Here is a 20850-nt window from a genome sequence, read left to right as displayed (position 1 = left end):
ACTGTACAGAGGAGCTCACAGTTAGGGTAAATTTGTTATCAGAAGCCTGCTCATAACATTAGCAGCCTGGTTATTGTACATTCATAGCAGGCAAGAAGGCTGCAAATAGTTCACAGTGCAGTTCAATCCATTGAAAAAACTACCCTCTCCACATGGTACCATGTGCAGTAACTATTGATAAGAGGCCTGATTTTCCAGCTGGAGCCAGTCTGGGCCCTCAGTCCTGTTCAGAGAGAGGATGTTCTATTGGTGTTAAATTCCATGTCCTGTTACATCAATTGATTTGAAGCAGGCGCAGTTGTATGGCGTGAATGCAGGCTGATTTGGCTTTTTCCCATCGAGTGAGGAGCTATTAAGAGGGCCCAGCGATCTCACAAAAGCGTGGCTGCCTTTGGGGGAGGGCTAGTTGTGTCTTGCCACCGCTGGTGCTGATTCAATGCCTCCCTCTCAGTGTTTGCATTCTGTTTGCGTGTGTGTGGGAATATTCAGTCTAGCCAATATGTGGCAACAGCGGACAGAGCTGAGCGCTCGCTCTCTTTGAGAGCCCCACACGTGATTCTGATTGGCTGTAGCTATGCAGGTCTGTCTTTCACTCTCTTTCTCTCTCTCTCTCCCCGCCCACCCCCCTTTTTTTTTTCTTCCCTCTGTTGCTGTGCGGAGTTCAGTCCTGGCACAGCAGAAGCATCATGGATGAGATGCTAGCAACAGATGCTGGGCTCCGGGATTTGCATTTGTAGGGTTTCTTTAAAACTGGTCTGCAGGAAAAAAGGAGGGAAAACCCCCCAACCCTAAAAGGAAGAACAACCATCATCCATTACAATAAATCAATCATCAACTCAGCAGGCACGTACCTTCGCTGTCGGACTGGTAGCGCTTCTCAGACCCTGGTTCGTGGGGAGCCGCACAAACTTACGCACAGACAGACCTGGCTTTCTTAGCTATGTCAAGCCAGGCAGCCAAGTGCGCAGAGGATGGAGAGAAAAGGAGCCCCTTCTGTGATGGGAGAGAAGAGAACCCGTTGGGATCAAACGCCAAGAGCAGCGAGGGAAGCGACAGATATAGGCAGGAGATTGTCTGGAGGAATGTCGTCCTAATGACGCTGCTCCACATCGGAGCCGTGTACTCCCTCTGCCTCATCCCCAAGGCCCAGCTGCTCACTTTGATCTGGGGTGAGTTCCCTGCTTCGGTGTCCCCATGGTGGAGATGGCTGTGGGCGTATTTGTGTCTGGTTTCTGAAGGTGGGAGCCGTCCCGGGTTTATGGCTGCTCTGTAAAACTGGAAGGGGGGAGGTTGCCCATTGGAGCCTGATATTTCAAAGTCCTCTTTAGAATCATCCATTCAGCTCCTCCACCGCATGAATTGAACCATCGGGCAAACCGATCATAAGCCAGCCAGTACTTTTCCCCCCAGCGACAGGATCAGAATTGTTCTGGTGCCGGGCAGGGGGCGGGGCAGGGGCGGAACCAGTCAGATTAGACAATTTAGCCCTCAATCAAAGGCATCAATTGGGTTCTCAAGTACCTTCCCATAGGAGATTGTCTGGTCTAGCCTCTGCCCCTGTATCCCGGATCCTGGTAATTTTGACTCATTTTTTAACCCAAAACTCACAGTGTTCTCAGTGAAACAACTGGGGATGGGAGGAAGAGGGAGAGATGAAATCTCACCTAAGGGATCAGACACAGCCGCTTAAAATGCTTCCCCCTCTAAATTCTTGCGACATAACCAAGTCCTGGCTGATGTTACTTTTTCTCCTCACAGGCTCCAGTTTCCCATCTCCCTGCTTGCCCTCATGCTTGTCTCTTCCCCCATCTAATAGCTGTTTGTCTCTTCCCCCATCTAATAGCTGGTAGATGCCAGCTTGTCTTCCCTGCTTGTCTCTTCCCCCATCTAATAGCTGGTAGATGCCAGCTTGTCTTCCCTGCTTGTCTCTTCCCCCATCTAATAGCTGGTAGATGCCAGCTTGTCTTCCCTGCTTGTCTCTTCCCCCATCTAATAGCTGGTAGATGCCATTTGCCTGCTCACATATCCCGAGTCACTTACCGAAGAACCCCCCCGACGTCTCTGGCATGTGGGCCCCTGGCAGAAAGCATACCTGCCGGACATGCTCTGCATAGGCCCCCCCACTCCGCTCAGTCACTGTGGCCTGCCCCTGCGGCCATTGGGGGCAGTGTGACTTAGGGCCATTGCCTGGGAAATGCTGAGGTGCATGTAACTCGGCCTGAATCGTCATTGTTTGGTGTCAGGATTTACAGCCGGACGAACTGCAGGCCCTCCGCTGGATACATCTGCCATGGCAACCTTTGTTGGCCCTTTGCCACTGGCTGTAGCTGAGGCAAAGGGGACAGGCCCTGTTAAGTGCAGGTGGACGCGGCTGGGTTTATTAGAAAACCCATGAGGGGCCAAAGCACAATCCCAAAATGCCTTGCGCTTTGGTCAGCCCCCCGCCACACAGACAAGACTTGTTATGCTTCCCACGCGTGCCTGATGGGTGGGGAAGGGGTTTGGTGCTTCCCAGGACAGGAACCATAAGCAAAGCTTGTGTAGAGCTAGTGCATGTGGAGAGTTAGTCAAGGGCCCTTGCCCTTTTTGGCTTGGAAGAGCTGTGTGTTGACACGCTGGTTTCAATAACACCGGGTATGCAGGGAATGGTGCTTCACTCCGGGGGGGGCCTTCAGGTTCGCAACCTTCCCCCTCCCTCCACCCCCACACAACTGTTGTGTATTCACAACTGTGCTAGTACGTACTCGCTGCATTCCTGAATGCCAATTCGTTGTAAGGGCTCTTTGGACTTTCATCCCACCTCTCATCATGGCTGTGCCCTCTGCAAAGGAGGGTTTATTAGCCCAGCGCTACAGAAGGGGAACTGAGGCACGGAGCGGGAGTGACTCCGGGAGCGAGTGGTAGAGAAGGGAGGGGAACACAGATTTCCTGGCTGCCGCGGGCTGGCTCTAACCGTTTCGTTTTCTGCCTTAAAAGAGTGTGAAAGCCACAGGTGCGTGAGTGGGAGTGGCACCGGCAGGATGGGGGGGGGGGGGTGGTCAGATAAGGACTCTAGCTCCAAACCACGTTCATCCATCTCCCTCCTGAAGCCCTCGCTGGCTTTGAAGAGCGGTTGTGCAGCGAGTTCAGCCGCGGCACCCTCTCCTTCTGGGGAGCAGGCGTTTGCGCTCGCCCTGCGTGCAGGTGGCGAGGGGGGAGTATTTGATGCTCTGAAAACCCCTTCCCACCTCTAACCACTCGGATCCCAGCAAGGTCATGCCCTGGAGGTAGCAAGAGGAGCGACTCCCTGCCCCCCCCCCCTTCCCTCTTGCTGACAAGCCTCTCACAAGCTAGCTGAAGGCTCTCCGGGTTTGTCTACGCTGCAATTACATGCCCATGGCTGGCCCACGCCAGCAGGCTCAGGCTAATGGGGCTGTAATTTAATGGTGGGGGAGGTGTTTGGACTTGGGCTGCAGTATCAGCTCTGGGACACGCACCCTCCCCCCCCCCATCCAGTCCTAGAGCCCAGGCGCCCTTGTCAGAACATGGACGCCACAGTGAAACAGCCCGGTAGGCCAAGCCCGGCACGCCTGAGTCAACTGGCACGGGCCAGCAGCAGTGTCTGACAGCAGGGCCTGCATATCTTATTGCTTTCAAGGGTCTCCCCGCCCACAGCCACCCATTTCAACAGAGGGGACAGCAGGCTGGGGCGGGGGAGAGGTCAGTTGTGCTGAGCCGGACCTAGGTGTTTGTCAGGGTAACCCGTCTCTGCTTCAGATCCATTCTTCCAAAACCTGCCTGCTGAAGCAGGGCCGGGGTCCATCAGTGCAGCACCGGTTCAAAGGATACACACAAAGAGGCCTTGTTAGTCCTACCTCTTCTAGAAGAAACACCCCCCTTCCCTTCGGTGGTAATATGTTCCCCGTGTCCCGGTCCGAGACTAAGCCCTGGCAACAGAGGCACCGAGCCCATTAGCAGTTCTAGATGAAGGCGTTCTCCATGCTTGTGCCTTTCAAAGACACTCTGTCCCCCTCACAGATTCCTAGAAGCCTCGTTATGTCTCTATTACCTTGGACACCCATTTGTGGTTTCTGTGTCGAGTCAGCTGTCGGTGGCTTCAATTACCATCGATTGCCCTCTTCCCCCGCCCCTCTTCCTTCTAATAATTCCCTGAGCCAGATAATTCTTCCCCTTGCAACATTTCCAAAGGCTCTGAACGGGGCATTTGCAAGGCTGGCCCTGTTCTCTCCAGAAGAGGTTGTGTTTTCAGACTGGCATGCACATCAACTCTAAATCAAAAGCCCACACTCGCGCGGTTGGACATAGGTCTTGCCTGCTGCAGAAGTAGATCAAGCCCTTCCTTGTAATAGCCAGAGGATGCATTACCTGCCTCCTGCTTAGCCACGTAACTGCTCCCCACTTGTCCCCAGGTGGAAATGAGGGTGACAGGCTGAGTTATTGCTGCAGTTGTTCCATTAGCTTTTGGGTGCTGCGGGTGTTCAAAAGTCAGGTTTTGCAGCCCTGTCAAAAGTTCAAAAGGGAAAAGAATCTGCTCTAATTGTTCATAAAGCTCCAGGTCTTTTGTTCTGTAACAAAGTGATGGCTCTTTAGACAGCACTGCCAGTGTAATTCCTGGTATTGCAGTTGCTGTAGAAACAGAGTGGAGCCACTTTTTTCAATTACAATTACGTCCTTTGATAATTTTGTTTCTTTTTTCTGCCTTTTTAAAGTGGAAACTATGATGAGCGAAATGGCTGATCTCTACTAAAATCCTAGTGGAAAACAGGTTTGCTTTTTCGCTCACCCTCCCTTCTCCTGCTACATTCTCTATTTGGGCAGGGTTTAGAAATCTACCCCCTGCTGTATCCTCCCGGGAATGCTGCACATAGCTGAACTAGAGGAAATTTGAAAACCAAACAGGAGCTGTAAGAGCCCCGCAGTGAGAAAATAAAGGCAGAGGCACAGCTATGTTCAGAGAGCCAGGAAGGGAAGGAGAAAGCAAAGATCTGCCCCAGGAAAGAGAACCTAAGATACAGATTCTTTTATCTTGTCCCTCCCATCATCTCCTCTGAGATGACAGGACTAAACATAGGTTCCCAGGGGTGTGAAGAAATTCCAGGAGGGGAGTAAGGTGACCCAGATATCCCCCTCCATCAATCCCACCCCCAAGTTTTGCTGCTATTTTTTTGGGGGGGGGGCGTGAGGGTTTCTCAAAAATCCCAAAGGGGGCGTGATGCAGAAAAGTTTGGGAACCACTGGTAAAAGAATAGCACAGACAAGCACGTTGCTGGCTGCAGCCAAGAGTTCCTTACGTCTTTGGGGATCTGCCTAATGTGTGGGTTTACCGCTGCCTCATTGCCAGATGGCGTTTCACCCGTGAGAGGGTGCCTGGGGATCGAATCCTTAGCACTATTGACAGCTGAATGAAGGGCTCCTTTAGCACAAGGGCTACACGTCTGGCCAGGGGGCAGTTGTGGTATTTATTTATTGTTTTCTATTGTGAGAGCACCTCGGAGCCCCAGTCCTGGATTCAGGCTCAAACTGTGCTGTCCCATCACAGAACTGAAAGATGGTCCTTGTCCCAAAGAGCTAAGTGTCTGGGTTTGCTGCAGACAGCACTAAAGGTGACCTGCAATTGATTTTGAACAAAGAGAGATTGCAACCTTCATTTGTTCCTCGTGGTCACACCCTAAAAGCTCTTCTTACCTTTCATTTTCCTCTTTTTTTTTTTCTTTTAATCTGAGAAATATCAGGAATGTCAAGTGTGATCTGCCCTGGAGTAAAGAACCTGCTCTGCCACAGGCTCCCTGTGTGAACTAGGGCAAGTCACTTAGCCTCTCCGAGCCTCTCTTTCCCATCTGTGCAATAGTAACACTGCCCTGCCTCAGAGGGGTGTTGTGAGGGCAAGCAACTAAAGATGGTGAGGTTCTATGGTAACAGGCACCATACAAGAACCTTAGCTCACCAGCTAGTGAAGGACAGCAATGCACCTTGTTTGGTATGTACATGAGATAATTAACATCTCAATGAACCGGAATATGACATCACACCCTCTACGTTTGACTGTACCAGTTTATATGGTGCATGAGTTTTCTGCCCTGATTTATGGGGCCATATGAAGGGCTAGGGCCTTATGGTGTCTAGACTGTTAAAATGAAGACCCAGGGCATGTGCTATGCACAGGAAGGATTGTGGGTAGAGAGTTTTAGCTGGGTCACAGGAAGGTGCTTGTCGAAGGGTTTAAGAAGTAGTTAGAAGTCCCCCTTCTCTCCTCCATCTCTATTTTTTTAGCCAGCTGCTCTGTCCAGAACATAGGTTGCACCCCAGGATTGAATGTCACTCACACCCGCACTAAGATCTCACTTAAGGAATTCTGCTCTCCTCATGGGAACTGAATCCTCATTTCTATTAACTAAGAATCTGTAGATGTGGGGAGAGTAAAATATTGGAGCCAAGTGCTGACAAAAGCATGTGAGAAAAGAACTATGTCCCTCTAGCATTCCCCCTCCCCCCCATCTGCAGAGGAATCGCTTTGGTATCATTATGAATCACGAACAAGTTAACAGGGACCCACCCTGTATTGAGCCCCTGTAGTGCTAGGTGCTGTAAACCTCTGTTTTTTTAAAAAAAGAAAGACCCTGACCTAAAGAGCTTGCAATTTAAAGAGAGGCAAGGCAAGGTGGAAGAGGGGGAAGACAGTAGCGACAGCAGTAGGAACTGCAGTGTGCATAGACTGAGTGAACAATTTGGGCTTTGGTTTTACAAAAGCAAACGAAAACGTTCTCTTTGGGCCTGGGGTCACTGTGCCCATTGAGATGAGAGAGTGTCACTCCGGCAGCCTGCTCACTAGCATCGGTTGCCTCTCGCTGCCTGGCATTGTGCTGGTCAGATGTTCCAGGCCCTGGGAAAAGGATGGCAGATACTCCCTCGCACATTAGCTGCCAAGGCCAAGCTGTGCATGCTGTGCTATAGATAATTGCAACTGGAGGGGAACCAGAACTGAACGGCTACCTCCCCAAGCTTTGGGATAGCTTAGGGAAAAGGGTTTGGATGTGAATTCTGCAAGTCGGGGCCAATTGTACATGAAACCTTTTACTTCATTAAGAGATGCCAGTCACCACCCCTGTGGGCTCTTTCTATGAGCCTGTCTTCCCCCTGAAAGAGTAGGAGCCTACAACCCACAGGGAAGCCCTGGGCGGGAGTTGGATTTAGTTGTCCTGGCTGCCTAGAGAACTGGGGTCAATTCCTTACTCTGCCAGACGTCACACGTGACCCGAGGCAAGCCACTTCAGGCTGGAGATTTGAGGAACTCAGCTCCCGGTTAGGCATCAAAACAAGGGGCCAGATTTTTTTATGTTGGACACGGAACTACTTTGAAAATCTGTCCCTGAGTCCCCACGCCTCAGCTCCCCACCTGAGGTAACGACAGAGAAGTTCTGCATATAAATCCTGGACGGAGAAGTCCGCTGTAGTGTCTGGCTAAGTAAGGTGAGTGAAATCTGTGCACCTCAGAGAGGTCACTGCTGCCTGTAGCATCCCCTCCCCCCACCCCCGTGTTGTGTGTCCCCTGACATCCCATCCCAAGACACTTTGTAAATGACGTCCAAAGTACATGGAACACCCCAAGGGAGCAACTGCAGCAAGTGGTAGGCAGAGCTGTGACCCCCCAGTGGTCAGAGCCAGTGTGGGACACATGCCGCGTGCAGTTTCAGAAGCTGAGTTTTCCATACTGACCTCTTGTTTGTTGTGTACGATCCTTTCCCCTGCAACATCCCAATGCAGCTAGTTTCTCCCTCCCCACTCAGTCAGGGATTTCCCTCTGGTCCCCCTACAGATCTGCTTCCCACTGCTCCCAATTAGCTTGTTAATCAGTGAGTCACCGCGTCTCACTGAGCAGAGATGAAATAGGGCCACTGTGCTACCTAGAAAACAGCAGTAACAGCCAAAATGAACACTCAGCAGGATTTGTTTCCACTGGTAACTTACTGAAATACATCCAGCTGCACATAATAGACAATGGAAAAATTAGGCCAAGGACAAGCCAGAGTCAGTTGTTTACTCAGGATCATCCATCACCTTTCCCCCGCTTTGACCAGCTCCTCGAGAGCTTTACTGGGGCTTGTAAGCCTCAGCTCGTGGAGGCAGACGAGGGGATGCGGAAGGGCTGGTCCCAGCAGTGTTCGAGGCGGCTGAGTCCAGAAGTGATGGAGTGGGAGCTGCATGATGCAGTAGCCACAGCCTCCGCCAACCCCATTCTGCCTCAGTCTAGTGCAGACAGGTGTGTGTGTGTAGTGAGGGGAGGCTGTGGCCAAAGTGCAAGGATTTGCCAAGCCACACACGGCCAGTCAGCCTAGGTCTCCATCTTCACATCTGGCCGGTGGGAAGGAGCGCCCCCCTGTGCCAGGGTGCTAGATGGTGTCTCTCACTCAGTGCCCGTCCAACTCCCTGGATGTGTCTAGACTGGCCAGTTTTTCCAGAAAATCAGCCGCTTTTCCGGAAAAACTTGCCAGCTGTCTACACTGGCCGCTTGAATTACCGCAAAAGCACTGACTTCCTACTGTAAGAAATCAGTGCTTCTTGCGGAAATACTATGCTGCTCCCGTTCGGGCAAAAGTCCCTTTTGCGCAAAACTTTTGCACAAAAGGGCCAGTGTAGACAGCTCAGATTTGTTTTGCGCAAAAAAGCCCCGAGCGCGAAAATGGCGATCGGGGCTTTTTTGCGCAAAAGCACATCTAGATTGGCACGGACGCTTTTCCTCAAAAAGTGCTTTTGCGGAAAAGCGTCCGCGCCAATCTAGATGCTCTGTTCTGAAAATGCTTTTAATGGAAAACTTTTCCGTTAAAAGCATTTCTGGAAAATCGTGCCAGTCTAGACGTAGCCCCTCTGTTTGCAGACAGCTACAGGCCTGCTAGGCGTGCAAGAAGCAGTGGTTGTTACTAATGTTTGTACTAGGAGTGCCCAGAGCCCCGACGGGTCCTGCCAGTGAGAGGCCATGGGAGAGAAACCGGAGGGCTCTGACTTGGCTTGTAAACTGATTTTATTGCTCGCTCGCCGAGGGTCTGAGTTTTACCTTTCACGTGGCACCTTCATGGGTCTGTTTTGCCTACCTGACAATGGCTACACAGATGGAGGCAGCTCTGGCCTCCCTGGTGCCGCCATCTGAGAACTTCCCTAGGTAATGGTGGCGAGTGGGTGGGAGCCTCTCAGCTTGATTCGTGCCCAGCTTCCCAGTGAAGTGAATCAACGGCGCTAAGAACGGGAAAACAAAAGCAGCAGCACAGCAGATTTGGAGGGGAGGGGAGCTTCACTCTCCCAGCAGGAGCAGAAGACAGGGAGAAACCGCTCTCAGCGCCAGCTCCTGAAAACAGGAGGGACTCCCCTGGTGAGAAATAGGATGGTTGCTGTTGGCCCTGTCTCAGCATTGCTCAAACCTATGCATGTGAACACCCCCCCACCCCCTTAAAACCAGACCCTGCAGTGTGGTGGAGGCAGCTGAGATTCTGTCGTGTGTGTGCAGAAATGCCACACTTCCCACCAGCATTAGAAAACCTCCCTCCCCAGCCACCTCTCGCACCACCATGGGCAAGAAAATACCGTGTGTCTCTGAATATGAGAATGGAAGCAACTCGGCTACCTCTGAAGGGGGGTTCCAAAGAGGATGGAGAGAGGCTGTTCTCAGTAGTGATGGATGGCAGAACAAGGAGCAATGGTCTCAAGTTACAGTGGGGGAGGTCTAGGTTGGATATTAGGGAAAATCTATTTCACTAGGAGGGTGGTGAAGCACTGGAATGGGTTCCCTAGGGAGGTGGTGGAATATCCATCCCTAGAGGTGTTTAAGGCCAGATTTGACCAAACTCTGGGTGGGATAATTTAGTTGTGGCTGGTCCTGCTTTGAGCAGGGGGTTAGGACTGGATGGCCTCCTCAGGTCTAATCCAACCCTAATCGTTTATGATTCAATGATTCATTATCTAGAACCCTTCCCTTATTTCTGTTACTAGCCAGGATGCCTTAATCTCAAATGTCAGCATCAAATGACAGTTTAACAGGCACTCGGCTAAACCTATCCCCTTCCCTCACCCTAACAGTTACTGCAAAAAGGCGCTTGCCATGGTTCATTGGGTGCCACCTGACTCAAATGACCATTTGTACCCGCTTGTGGGTTCCAGGCACAGTCAAGGGCATGAGACTAGTGACCAATGCTATCACCTGGGAGTGTTGCTTGAAGGACTTACCCTCTGCCTCTAAAAGTCTGTAGTAGGTTTAGTTTGATACAGCTTCCTGCCTTAGGTTACGTCTACACTTCAAATGCGACAGCAGCACAAATCAGCCCTTAGCCACTGAGAATAGCAACAGGAGGGGTTCTCCCATCACGAGTTAATGCCAAGAAGGGGCAGCGAGGCTGAGGGAAGGGTTTTTTTGGACAACAGAGGGCTGCCTAGGCCAGGGGTTATGTCTGCTTAGCTATGTGTCTCAGGGGTGTGGATTTTTCACTCCCCTGCCGAGAAGAAAGGCGAAGGGGGCAATTGCCCCAGACACTTTATATCATTGCTGGAGTGCTGGACGGCCCGCTGTAGGCAGAACTGAGGGCTGGCTGCCCCCAGTCCTGCCCCTTCTGCCCAAGCCCTGCCCCCAGGAATATGGAGCCACCCCCCACACCGTGCTCAGGGGCCCAGCGAGTTTTTCAGCCCCATGGGTGTAGCTATGCTTCTGTAACTCCAGTGTAGACAAGCCCTTAGCTTCAGTGCAAGTCTTCTGTCAGTCAGGTCCCAGAAGGGTCACGGACTCCGCTGTAATAATCCATGTGGAGTAAAAGCCACCGTGACCCTATAGTCTTGTCCCGGGCTGGCAGCCTGGCCCTCAGCCAAGCTAGGCTCAGCCTTGCCCATGATTTAGCAGCTATCCTTCAGCCTCATGGATGAGATGGCAAATTAAGGGTCAATTAACTGCTGGAGTTAGTGAGACTGAATTAGAAAGACTGAGGTCAGCTGTGGTGTTGGAGCAGCAAGAGCATGGCTGGGACAGGCCTGCAAAAGGCAGCGGAGTGAGGAGAACTCTGGAGAGAGGAATAAGGGGAGTCAGGCAGAGTTACCCCCAGGGAGCAAGGCAGTCTCCTGGGTGCTGTGAGATAGGGCTCAGAAGGAGCAGAGCTACACTCGTGGAGTCTCTGGCGATGGGAAGCAGTGAGGGAATCCTGCTGGGGAAGCAGCTGTTCAAGAGACTCTCTGAGGGGCCAGGAAGCAGAGGATTTCAGTCCAGTCTGGGAAGGGCAGAAGAACTGTAAGTCTGGATGTTGTTTGCAAACTTTACGTGGGACCTTTAGTTACCCTGCAGGGAGGGGGAACTGTTCTGTGGCTTGGCCAGAAAGCTGAGCCACAGAGAACCCAGGGGGGGAGGTGGCAGAGCACGTGGGCCGAGTTGGCCATTGCAGGGAAAGGAAGTGGCAACCAGGGATGTACGAGTGGTGAAGTCCCCTGCAATGCTCCATCCAGGCACGAGGGGTTGCCCTCAGGAGAGGGCATGCATATAACCAGGCCAGTTTCATTATTCACATACTAGACCCAGGTTTGCTTCCTTGACAGCTAAAGACTGCAAAGGCCTAACCTCTCCTAGAGCTCAGCAATGAAAGCTAAGCGGCCAGATTTACTCCGTGATAAGTGAGCACAACTCCCTGGTGTCTGTTATGCTGGGGCTGAATTTTGTCCACAGTTAGGACTGTTTAGGCTTTTCTCAGCCTTGTCTAATTCAACAGGCTCATGACAAGTCTTTGCCTCACTGCACAAACAGATAGAAGGCCTGTCTCCCCTGTACTCAATAGCAAAGCTCCTTTTGTGAACAGCAGCAAGAGCAAACTCTAGGTGTGTCATTTCAGAGGTTTTCATGTTGGTTTTTTCCCTACGTAGAGTTTGGGGAAATCAGAACCCTAAAGTAAGGGATGGAATAATCCATTACTAGAGGCCGTCTAGACTAGTGATTTTCAGCCTTTCTAATGCCAGAATGCCCATCTCTCCAGAATCTTACTGGGTCCCTCAAGCACACTGCAAAATGGAGATGAGACCATAAAAGAATCATTGCCCATGACTTCTGATTCTGTGCTGCGTGCAGCTCGGACAGATATCCGGAGTGTATGAAAGAAATCACTTCCTCTCTGATCCAAAGCCTACTGACACTGATATGAATCTTTCCATTGTCTTCTGTGGGGCTGAGATCATGCCCATCCTCAGTTTTCACTTGCAACGTCTTTCTGAGGTCACAGTCTGCCTGATTCTTGAGTGATCCACAGATGCTTGCAATAAAAGCAGTGTGGCCAGGCTCTGAGCTTCTAATCTGAAAAAGGAGCAGAAATAACTTCAAAAAAACCCAGCCAAGCCTTTCAGGCTTTCATCCATCATAAAGCAGCACCAAAGGGCACATCGTGTTTTGTTTTCCTTTGGAAGCCTCCTTTAAAGCTCAGTTTCTCTAGGTCCTGATCTGCTAATGATCCTGCAGCCTCACCGATCCAGCCACAAACAGCCGCCGACAGAAATGATGTCAGGCCACCGAAGGGTGCTTGCTAATGCAGCCGTTTTTCTATAGTGGTTCTGAGAAGGGGAGCAGGACAAGCGACCACCGTGTGCCACTGAACTGGCTGGCACAGTTCTGAGCATCTCAGCCCGTCCCCCTGCAGTGGCTCCCAAACACTAATCTCCCAAAGACATGTCCGCTCATTAGAAAGCAGGGGGAGTAGCAGCAGCTGGACAGTAACATTACAGCTCCGCACCCCCACCCGCTGCAGAGGGTGCATGTTTGCACTCCTTCTCCCTCTCCCTGCCAAAGATCCTGTGGGGAAAAACCAGCACAGGGAGCTGCAGATGATGTGGGATTGAACCTCACATTTGTGACTCAACACGTCTGGTTTATTTACACTATCAGATGGGAAGCAAGTACTGCAAAAGGGAGAGGGGAAGCAAGGGATAATGAGTCTACATGCCTGGCAGTTCTGAGTCCTGTCACCAGGGCTTTTCCTCTCCACAGCCCCCCCTGATTCCTTGCTACTGCATGTACAGAGCCCCCCTGAGCTGTTCTCCTGCCGGAAAGCCAGGGAAGGTAAATGATGCAAGACATGAAGGTGCCAAAGAAGAGCCTCGTTGGTAACTGATTAAAAACGAAAAGCAAGAGAAGAAGCGGCGATGTTTCTCTTTAAATCTCGCTTCCCACAAATGTCGGTGTCCCAGCAGCTGCTACCGGCCTAGCTAATTCAGCTGCTCTGTGCACAGCAAGGTTTAGAATCCTCCCCGGTGTGGACATCTCTCCCTGACGTGGGACTATACGTGCCGGGTGGAGGTAGCTCTAGGGCGGGTGGTTCTGGGCTAGGCCCTTGCAGACAAAGCGCCGCTTTCCAGATGAAAAGGAGACGGCTGTGTCTGCGGCTCCCAAATGGAATCTGGCTGTGGCGAGTGTCATTTGAGCCCCCTCTGTTTTAACTTTGCTGCCACCTTCCCACTGCAGCACTGAAATGTGCCCTGAGTCAGCTGTGAGTGGCGATCTTTGGGCCCTTGCGTAAGCTTCAACACCCTTGTAAAGTGGGTAAGTCGGTGCTGTTATACTTCATCTTACAGACGGGGAAACTGAGGTCGAAGGGTGAAGTGAATTGTCTCAGGCCAGAGGGAAGCAGTGTCCCGGGCGGGATGAGAACACCAGTGATCCTGGCTCCTAGGAGAGGGTTTATGCCACCAGAGCAGATTTTTTTGGCGGTGCTACTAAGCAGGTGTGCTCAAAGAGAGGCTCAGTAGGGTCAGCAGCAAAGGCAGCTGAGAATCGATTCAGACCCACCCTGGACTTCTGCCTGTCTCCTCGCCACGGCAGGTGCTAGTGGCAGCGCGAGAGGCATCACCCTGTCGAGTGGGTGCCATGAGGGTGCGGTGTCCAGCTCCCAGGAACCTCCCTGGAAGAGGCAAAGCTTGAGAGAGGTGGAAACAGGCCTGCCGAGAGGCGGCTCCTGAAGCAACGGCTTAACCATCACTTTTGCTTCAGGGCGGCTGCCCACATGGAAAGAGGCGAACAATCCCCATCGATACTGGACCCGACTTCTCCCCGGTGGAACAGAGTGAGTTGGCCCAAGCTTATCCCCTGCACCAGTGGCGGAGGCTCAGCCAGAGGAGAGGGGCTGTGTGTCCCTGGCGCACTCAGCAGGCTCGCATGGCAGATGGAGCAATACTTGACTCCTCTGCTGGTGGAGGCAGTGTGGTTTCAGGCTGCCCGCTGCTGGGAGCTGTGCTGCTATTCTTGACGTTGCAGATGCTCTAGTGGGGGAGGGGAAAGAGGAGCTGCCTGTCCTCATCTACATCCAGAGCACTGGGATGTAAAACGTCTCCTTCCAGGCCCGTACGCAGGCATTTCTGGGGGCAGCGGTTGCTTTTTTGTAAACGTGAATCACAAGAGTGTGAATGCGCCCCCATGGCTCTCCAAGTAAGTGGGAAATCAGCCCCAGCCTTCCCCTGCCCAGACAGAGAATGGGAGAGGTAGGTGCACCGCTCCTGCCTTCCCTGGCTGGCTGGAGCATGCTTACTCAGGGGAGCACGGCTGGGGGGGTGCTTTCATACCCTTCACACACACATCCCCAGCATACCGGCCTGCCTTCAGTCAATAGGATTCAGCACGTGTCCCCATCACTGGCATTGGAGCTTCCTTCCCTGCAATTACAATTGCACTTGTAATTAACATTGATGTTAGAATTAAAGATGAGCAATTTGATGCAATCAGTAGATTTTATTTTTTACCATCCATGCTAACTACACAACACCCTGCTCCACTAGAATGGGGCACATCGACAGGACTCTGCAGCGCAAGGCAACAGCTGGCCTGTGTCTTGCCCCACCAACCCATCCGAGGCATGTTAGCCAAAGAGTTAATGTAGCTGCCTGAGAGTCAAAGCAAAGCATCAGAGCTGATATCACAGAGCTTTACAGCACCAGGGGAGAAATGAAGGCAAAACACATTTATCATGCAGGGGTCAGGAAACCAAGGTGCTATTTTTGTTTTCCAAGTGAATCTCAACTTTAATCACAAAAGGAACCCTAGAACAAAGGGCGCATCTCAGACAACCGACCTTGCAAATGGACCAGATGTTGCTTGCAAATGGACCAGAACAGAATTAGATGGAGCCCAGTCTTCACAATTTAGTTGGGGTTGGTCCTGCTTTGGGCAGGGGGCTGGACTCAACCTCCTGAGATCTCTTCCAACCCTAGGATTCTGTAAGTCTATGATCAAAGGAGCTACCTTTGAATGGATGACTGGCCAACTAACTAGTCAATGGTCTTCACTTCCAGATTTAGCTTGTGAGCCTCCGCCACAGCCCCCAGTACTATGCTGGTTACACATCACAGGGACCTGCTTCTTTCCCTTCCATATAGTGCAGCTATCGCCATGTTAGTCCCAGGATATTAGAGAGCTCAGGTAGGTGGGTGGGTGGGTGAGGTTCTGTCTTTTATTGGACACACTCCTGTTAGAAAGAGAGAGAGAGAGAAGCTTTTCAGCCACACGCAAGAAGGAGAGCTGTGTGTGGCTGGAAAGCAAGTCGCTCTCAGCAAGGAAGCTGGTCCAATACAAGATATTACCTCACCCAGCTTTTCTCTCTAGGGAGTTAGGCCACTGAATCAGTGCGGCATGAGTGCTTAGGTGAGTTGTTACTGAGTGAGGAAATGTAGCCCCTCCTGCTTCAAACCCATTAAGGTTTTTACAGATAAGAGACAACTAGTCACCTATTGACTCATTTTTTGGAAAAGAGAGCAGAATGGGAGCCATCTGTGCACCATCAGGGGATGTGCAGTATGTCCAGGTTCCCCATAGGGAGAGGGACAAAGGGGGCAGCAATGGTCAGAGACTCAGGCCCTTTAGATTCCCTGGGTGGGGGGCCTTGTGCAGCATGCTCCAGAGCTCCTCACCATGTGCTTGGGCTGATAACATGGAGCTGACCCCCCCCCCCCCATTGCCCAGGGGCCTGGCAATCCTGTTGACTCCCTTGACTGTGTCTTCCCCTCACTTACAAAGTTGTCCTGGGGCAAATGTACCAGTTTGAGTCTTAGAGAGGTATCTCTGGCCAAGGAAAGGGAAGTTATTTTGGGGACGGAGGAGGTGCATCAGGGGAGAGGGGCCTAGGGGCACATTCTCTAAGCACTGTTTTACTAAGGACTGCCAACAAGCATGTGTGCTCAAAGAGAGTTAGTATCAGAGCCCTACCATGGGGGGGGGGGGGGGTCTAGCACATGAGTTAGGAGCTTAGGGTTCTAATCCTGATTATATGATGTTGGACAAGTCATTTTGTCTTTCTGCACCTCTTCTTCCCCTCCCATCCTTCATCCACTAAACTGTAAGATTTCTGGGGCAGAGTCTATCTCTTACCATGTGTGCAGTCCATGACTGCCATGCTAGAGCCCTGTTATTACTGTGCAAATAACAAGACACAGGCATTCCGTTTTCCTCTTTCAGTTTGCCTGTTTGCTGGGGTCTCTCTCAGATTTTTCTCTATTGCCCATCCTTGTGACATCTGAGGTAATCTGCAGACCTACCGTTCTTATAATGGGCGCTTGAACGTTCACATCTGGCATAACACCATGATGGAGAGGTGGTCCATTATTGTGAGAAGCTGCAATGACACTGTATTTTCGTCTTAAATGCTATAATCTTCTCCAAAGGTAAGGAGATCATTTTGATCTAGCTTGCAGGTATAGGTTTGTTTAGTCAATCTATTGTCATCTTGCCTGGCTGTGCTAATATTTAATAGTTTTAGATGCCTGGGAATCCTTTGTTGACTAATCCGACAAGCTCCACTGTGAAGACAGGAAAAATCTTGCATTCCATTTCCTTGCACGGGAAGTAGTAAACTAGGTACATCATTTATGGGTCTTTTCCTAGGCAAAGAGAGATCCCTGCTTTTCTGAGAGAGACATACATCACCTTTCCCTAGTGTGTAAGTTTTCTCACTGAAGCTGCCATAGAATGAGAAAAAACATATCTGAGAATTATAACTGGCAGTTCAATGAAGTCAGTGGAAGCCTGATAGTAACTTTTAGCCTGAGTCATTCATTCTGAAGTAGGACTCTTAGGTAATGTCTACACTTTAGAGCTGGGGGTGTGATTCCCACCAGACATGGGCATACTCCCTCTAGCTCTCATCTACCTAGTGAGCTAAAAGTTGCCGCAATATCCAGGGGAGCAGTGAGCAGCAGAATGCGTTAGCTGCCCTGGGCGTGTACCTCCATGGTCTAGGTGGGTTTGTACTCAGGGCAGCATGGTGCTGCTTGTGTTACCATGGCTACGCTGCTATTTTTAACATGCTAGCTCAAGGAGAGCTATAAGGGAGCATGTTGATGTGAGCTGCAAATCACTTCTCTAGCTTCAACTGTAGACATCACCCCAGGGTTAATAACTATTTCACTGAGGTAGGAGAGGGGGATTATTTAAGAAGGGGGAGGGTGGTCTTGTAATTAAGCACTGGTCAGGAGACTTGGATTCTAATCCTGCTTCTGCTACAGAAGAACAAACCACATTGTGTCTCTCTTGTTCAGTTTCCCATCTGTGAAATGGCTGTTACGATACTTTTTGCTGACAAAAATCGTTGACGTGGCTTCCTGAAATTCACAAAAACTTCTTGAATTCTTTGACAATGTTAGGTCTTTCACACAAATGAACTTTTTGATTTAGTTGGAAATGGAAAAAGTTTGGTTTGTGTATTCAAATTCAAATTTAAAAAATTGGGGGTTTCATTTTCCTGGCACTTCTATTTCCCTCCTCCAGTCACGAAAAGAGGAGGGAAGAGGCAAGAAAGCAGTGGGGGGAAAAACAGAACACACCAAAAACCAAACCTGATCACTTTTAGTTTTGATTCAACTGTAAATAAAACAATGAAAAGTTCCATGAACATTTTCAAATGACAAAGTTTTCATTTCCTTTGAAATTATTCATGAAAACTGCTATTGTTTAAGCACTCTATCCTCTGTTTCATGTGGTGATGTGAGGATAATTTCATTCATGTTTGTGAAATGCTGGTGATCAAAATCATATATGTACCTAGGTGATAACAAAAATTGGAAAAATTCCCATGAAAAATCTGTGGGAAATATTCCCTGTGTTCTGTAGAAAAACTTGTGTTTTTGAGAGAAAATTTTTAATCTTCACTAACTTGCTACTAAATTTGTCCTAACTTCTTCTAAGCACCCATGTGGCTATCCGCACAGAAAACATAATTAAAAAAATACGAGATTCAATGAGGTACAGTGACTGTAGTACATTCTTCTTGTCATTGGCCTGCTCCTGAAGTCACTGGAGCTAAAGCATTTAAAGTCAACATCTATGTTAGTGTTTGAGGCCTGATCCAAAAAGCCCATTGAAAGCTCCTATTGTCTTCACTTGGCTTTGGATCAGGCCCCTGCTGAATCAGGGATGGGCTTAAGCACATACTTAAGTCAGTCATAGACTGGCTGGTGCCTCTTAGCACTCAGAGGTAACTAAACTATGCACATTCTGTGCACAGAGGTGGCTGAACATAACTGAATCAAATTTTCTACTAAAAAAACTAAAATTCACCCATGGTCAGAGACTGAGCTACACACTGACACACAACTCACTGCATAGGAGCCCATGCTGGGGCAATTTTGGCTCAAAGGGGAGTGTTATGAGCAAGGGACAATGGGTTTAGAGCTGAAACCGCTCTGCAAACATAAATGAGTGCTCACCTATCAAATTTCTCTGCCTCTGCAAGCTGGCCTTTGTGCTTAAGACAAAAGAGTTCTTCTGTTCTCTGATCTCTTATCCTCTTACATGTGATTGCGCCGTGTAATTTACCATGAGCGCTGCCTGGCATGTATTCAATTCTGGATGAAAGACTGCAGCTTCTATTTTTTATGAGAGAGATCACTCTGAGTGTATTAGGGTAAAAGTACAAAAGGATGGAAAAGAGGGAGACACCCTCTTTGTGTCAGAAATTCTCAGTGATAGTAAATCTCACAAATGAGCAGCTTAGTGCTGCCTTTTTGAAATGTCTGTTGGCTCTGTTTCTGGGGGAGGTAAAGACAATATGTACATAAAAATACTCAGGTAAGCTTACAGGTTTTAGATTGGGTTCCTTCCACAGAGGGAAGGACCTGAGTGCTATATCTTTAGATAAAAAAAATGCTTCAAAACCTAAAAAAGCGGAATTTAAAAAAACCCACAAAACCAGTTTGGTTACTAAGGGTGCGTCTAAACTACATGGCTCCATCGATGGAGCCATGTAGATTAGGCTGATTAGCAAAGGGAAATGAAGCCGTAATTTAAATAATTTTTAAAGCTGCGATTTAAATTTAAATGGCTGCCACGCTGATCAGCTGTTTGTCAGCTCAGCGCACCAGTCTGGACGCTCCCGCGCCGACCTGAAAGCCCTTTATCGACCTCCCCGTTATGCCTCGTAGGATGAGGCTTACCGGGGAGGTCGATAAAGGGCTTTCATGTCGGCAGGGGAGCGTCCAGACTAGCGCACTGAGCCGACAAACAGCCCTAACTCCTATACCCCTTACACCGCCAGCCCCCTTCCCTGAAGGACTCAGGCAATGCCAGGTAAGTCTTCTAGTTTTAAATAGATAAGTTGGAGCAAGAGGCACGGGCCAAGCTAAAGCTAATAGAGCTGAAGACTAATCTCTATTTTTCCTAGTAGATTATGGTAGTGCCCAATGCTAGGCGCTGCGCATAGACTTAGTAAGAGACAATCCCTGCCCATGTAGGCTTACCATATAAAGAGACATGACAGAAGTAGACAGTAATGTCTTTTACATATATGGAATTGGTTCTCCGGGACACTCCACCTGGTGAAGTCATCCCCTCTCCTCCCCCCGCTTTCCTCCACGCAAAGAAAGCAGGACATTCAGAAATCCCTCACAGAAGGCAACACAGAATTATGCCTGAAACCATCAGGTAAATTAAGTTATGTGAGCACTTGTCTAAGGTCACAAACAGAAGCTCTTAATCGAGCTGGGACTTAAATGCTGGTCTCTGCAGTCCCAGTCTAATGCCTTAACCACAAAAACCGTCTTTCCTTCTACCCTTGAAAACGACTTGTGGCGCGAGCCAGAGGCAGGATCTATTCCACCCATCCATCAGCATTTATGAAGCCCTTGTCAGCGCAGTGTTTTAGCACAGAGCATGGATTAAGGACAAGTAAGGCTGCCTACAGAGGAGTCTTTGTCTCATGCATTTTCAGTGTTGTGGTGAAATTTTGTTATTTCAATTAACAGAGAGCAGGGAACATGTGGAAGCTTCAGAGAAATTAGAAAATGTTCATGCCTTGCTTTTTGTCATCTTAAAAATCCTTAAATTGTTCAACATTTTGCTGCAAATTCTAGTTGTCAGTGTGTGTTGACCTTAGAAAATATGAGATCAGGAGGATTCTGTTTTTTCCTTTGTCCCTAGCTTCCTGTGGGACCTCTCGCTAACAGCTTGGGGGCCCAGTTTCTGATGCCCAGCATGCTGTTGCAAATATGGATCATCGTCACTGACTTCAGTGGAATGAGTTGGATTTGCACTACAGTACCTGAGATCAGAATCTGGACTTCTGTGTCTCAGTTGAGTTGTCTGGAAAATTGGGAGTAGTATCATCCCTCCTTAGAGAGAGCAGCATGAGTCTTTATCCCATGAGTGTTGCAAAGTGTATGCATTTATTAAGGCTGGGCTTTTCAAAGGGGCTTAAAGTAATTAGGCACCAAACTCCCATGAAAATCTCAGAGACTCCTAAGCAGAAAAGGTGAGCTGGCCCTAGAATTCAGCACCCATGTCCATTTTCCCTTGGGTACAAAGGCCCTTTCAGCAGGGAATGCAGAAGTAGGTACAAGGGTCGCCTTCCCAGATCCTGGAATTTTTTTATC

At 49.7% G+C, this 20850-nt stretch overlaps 1 protein-coding gene across 1 annotated transcript in view; it reads left to right on the top strand.

The window, feature by feature from the left end:
* Positions 1 to 657: 657 nt before the first annotated feature.
* SCD5 (stearoyl-CoA desaturase 5) overlaps positions 658 to 20850 on the top strand; it is a 74453-nt gene continuing 54260 nt past the window's right edge. The window contains exon 1 of the mRNA XM_006110901.4: positions 658 to 1169. Within this exon, the coding sequence (XP_006110963.1) occupies positions 941 to 1169 (229 nt within the window). The 5' untranslated portion in view covers positions 658 to 940. The remainder of the gene's footprint in view (positions 1170 to 20850) is intronic.

Source organism: Pelodiscus sinensis, chromosome 5 (assembly GCF_049634645.1).
Source record: "Pelodiscus sinensis isolate JC-2024 chromosome 5, ASM4963464v1, whole genome shotgun sequence".
Lineage (NCBI taxonomy): Eukaryota > Metazoa > Chordata > Testudines > Trionychidae > Pelodiscus > Pelodiscus sinensis.
Note: the sequence above shows the minus strand (reverse complement) of the source record. Positions and strands in the feature narration are given on the sequence as shown.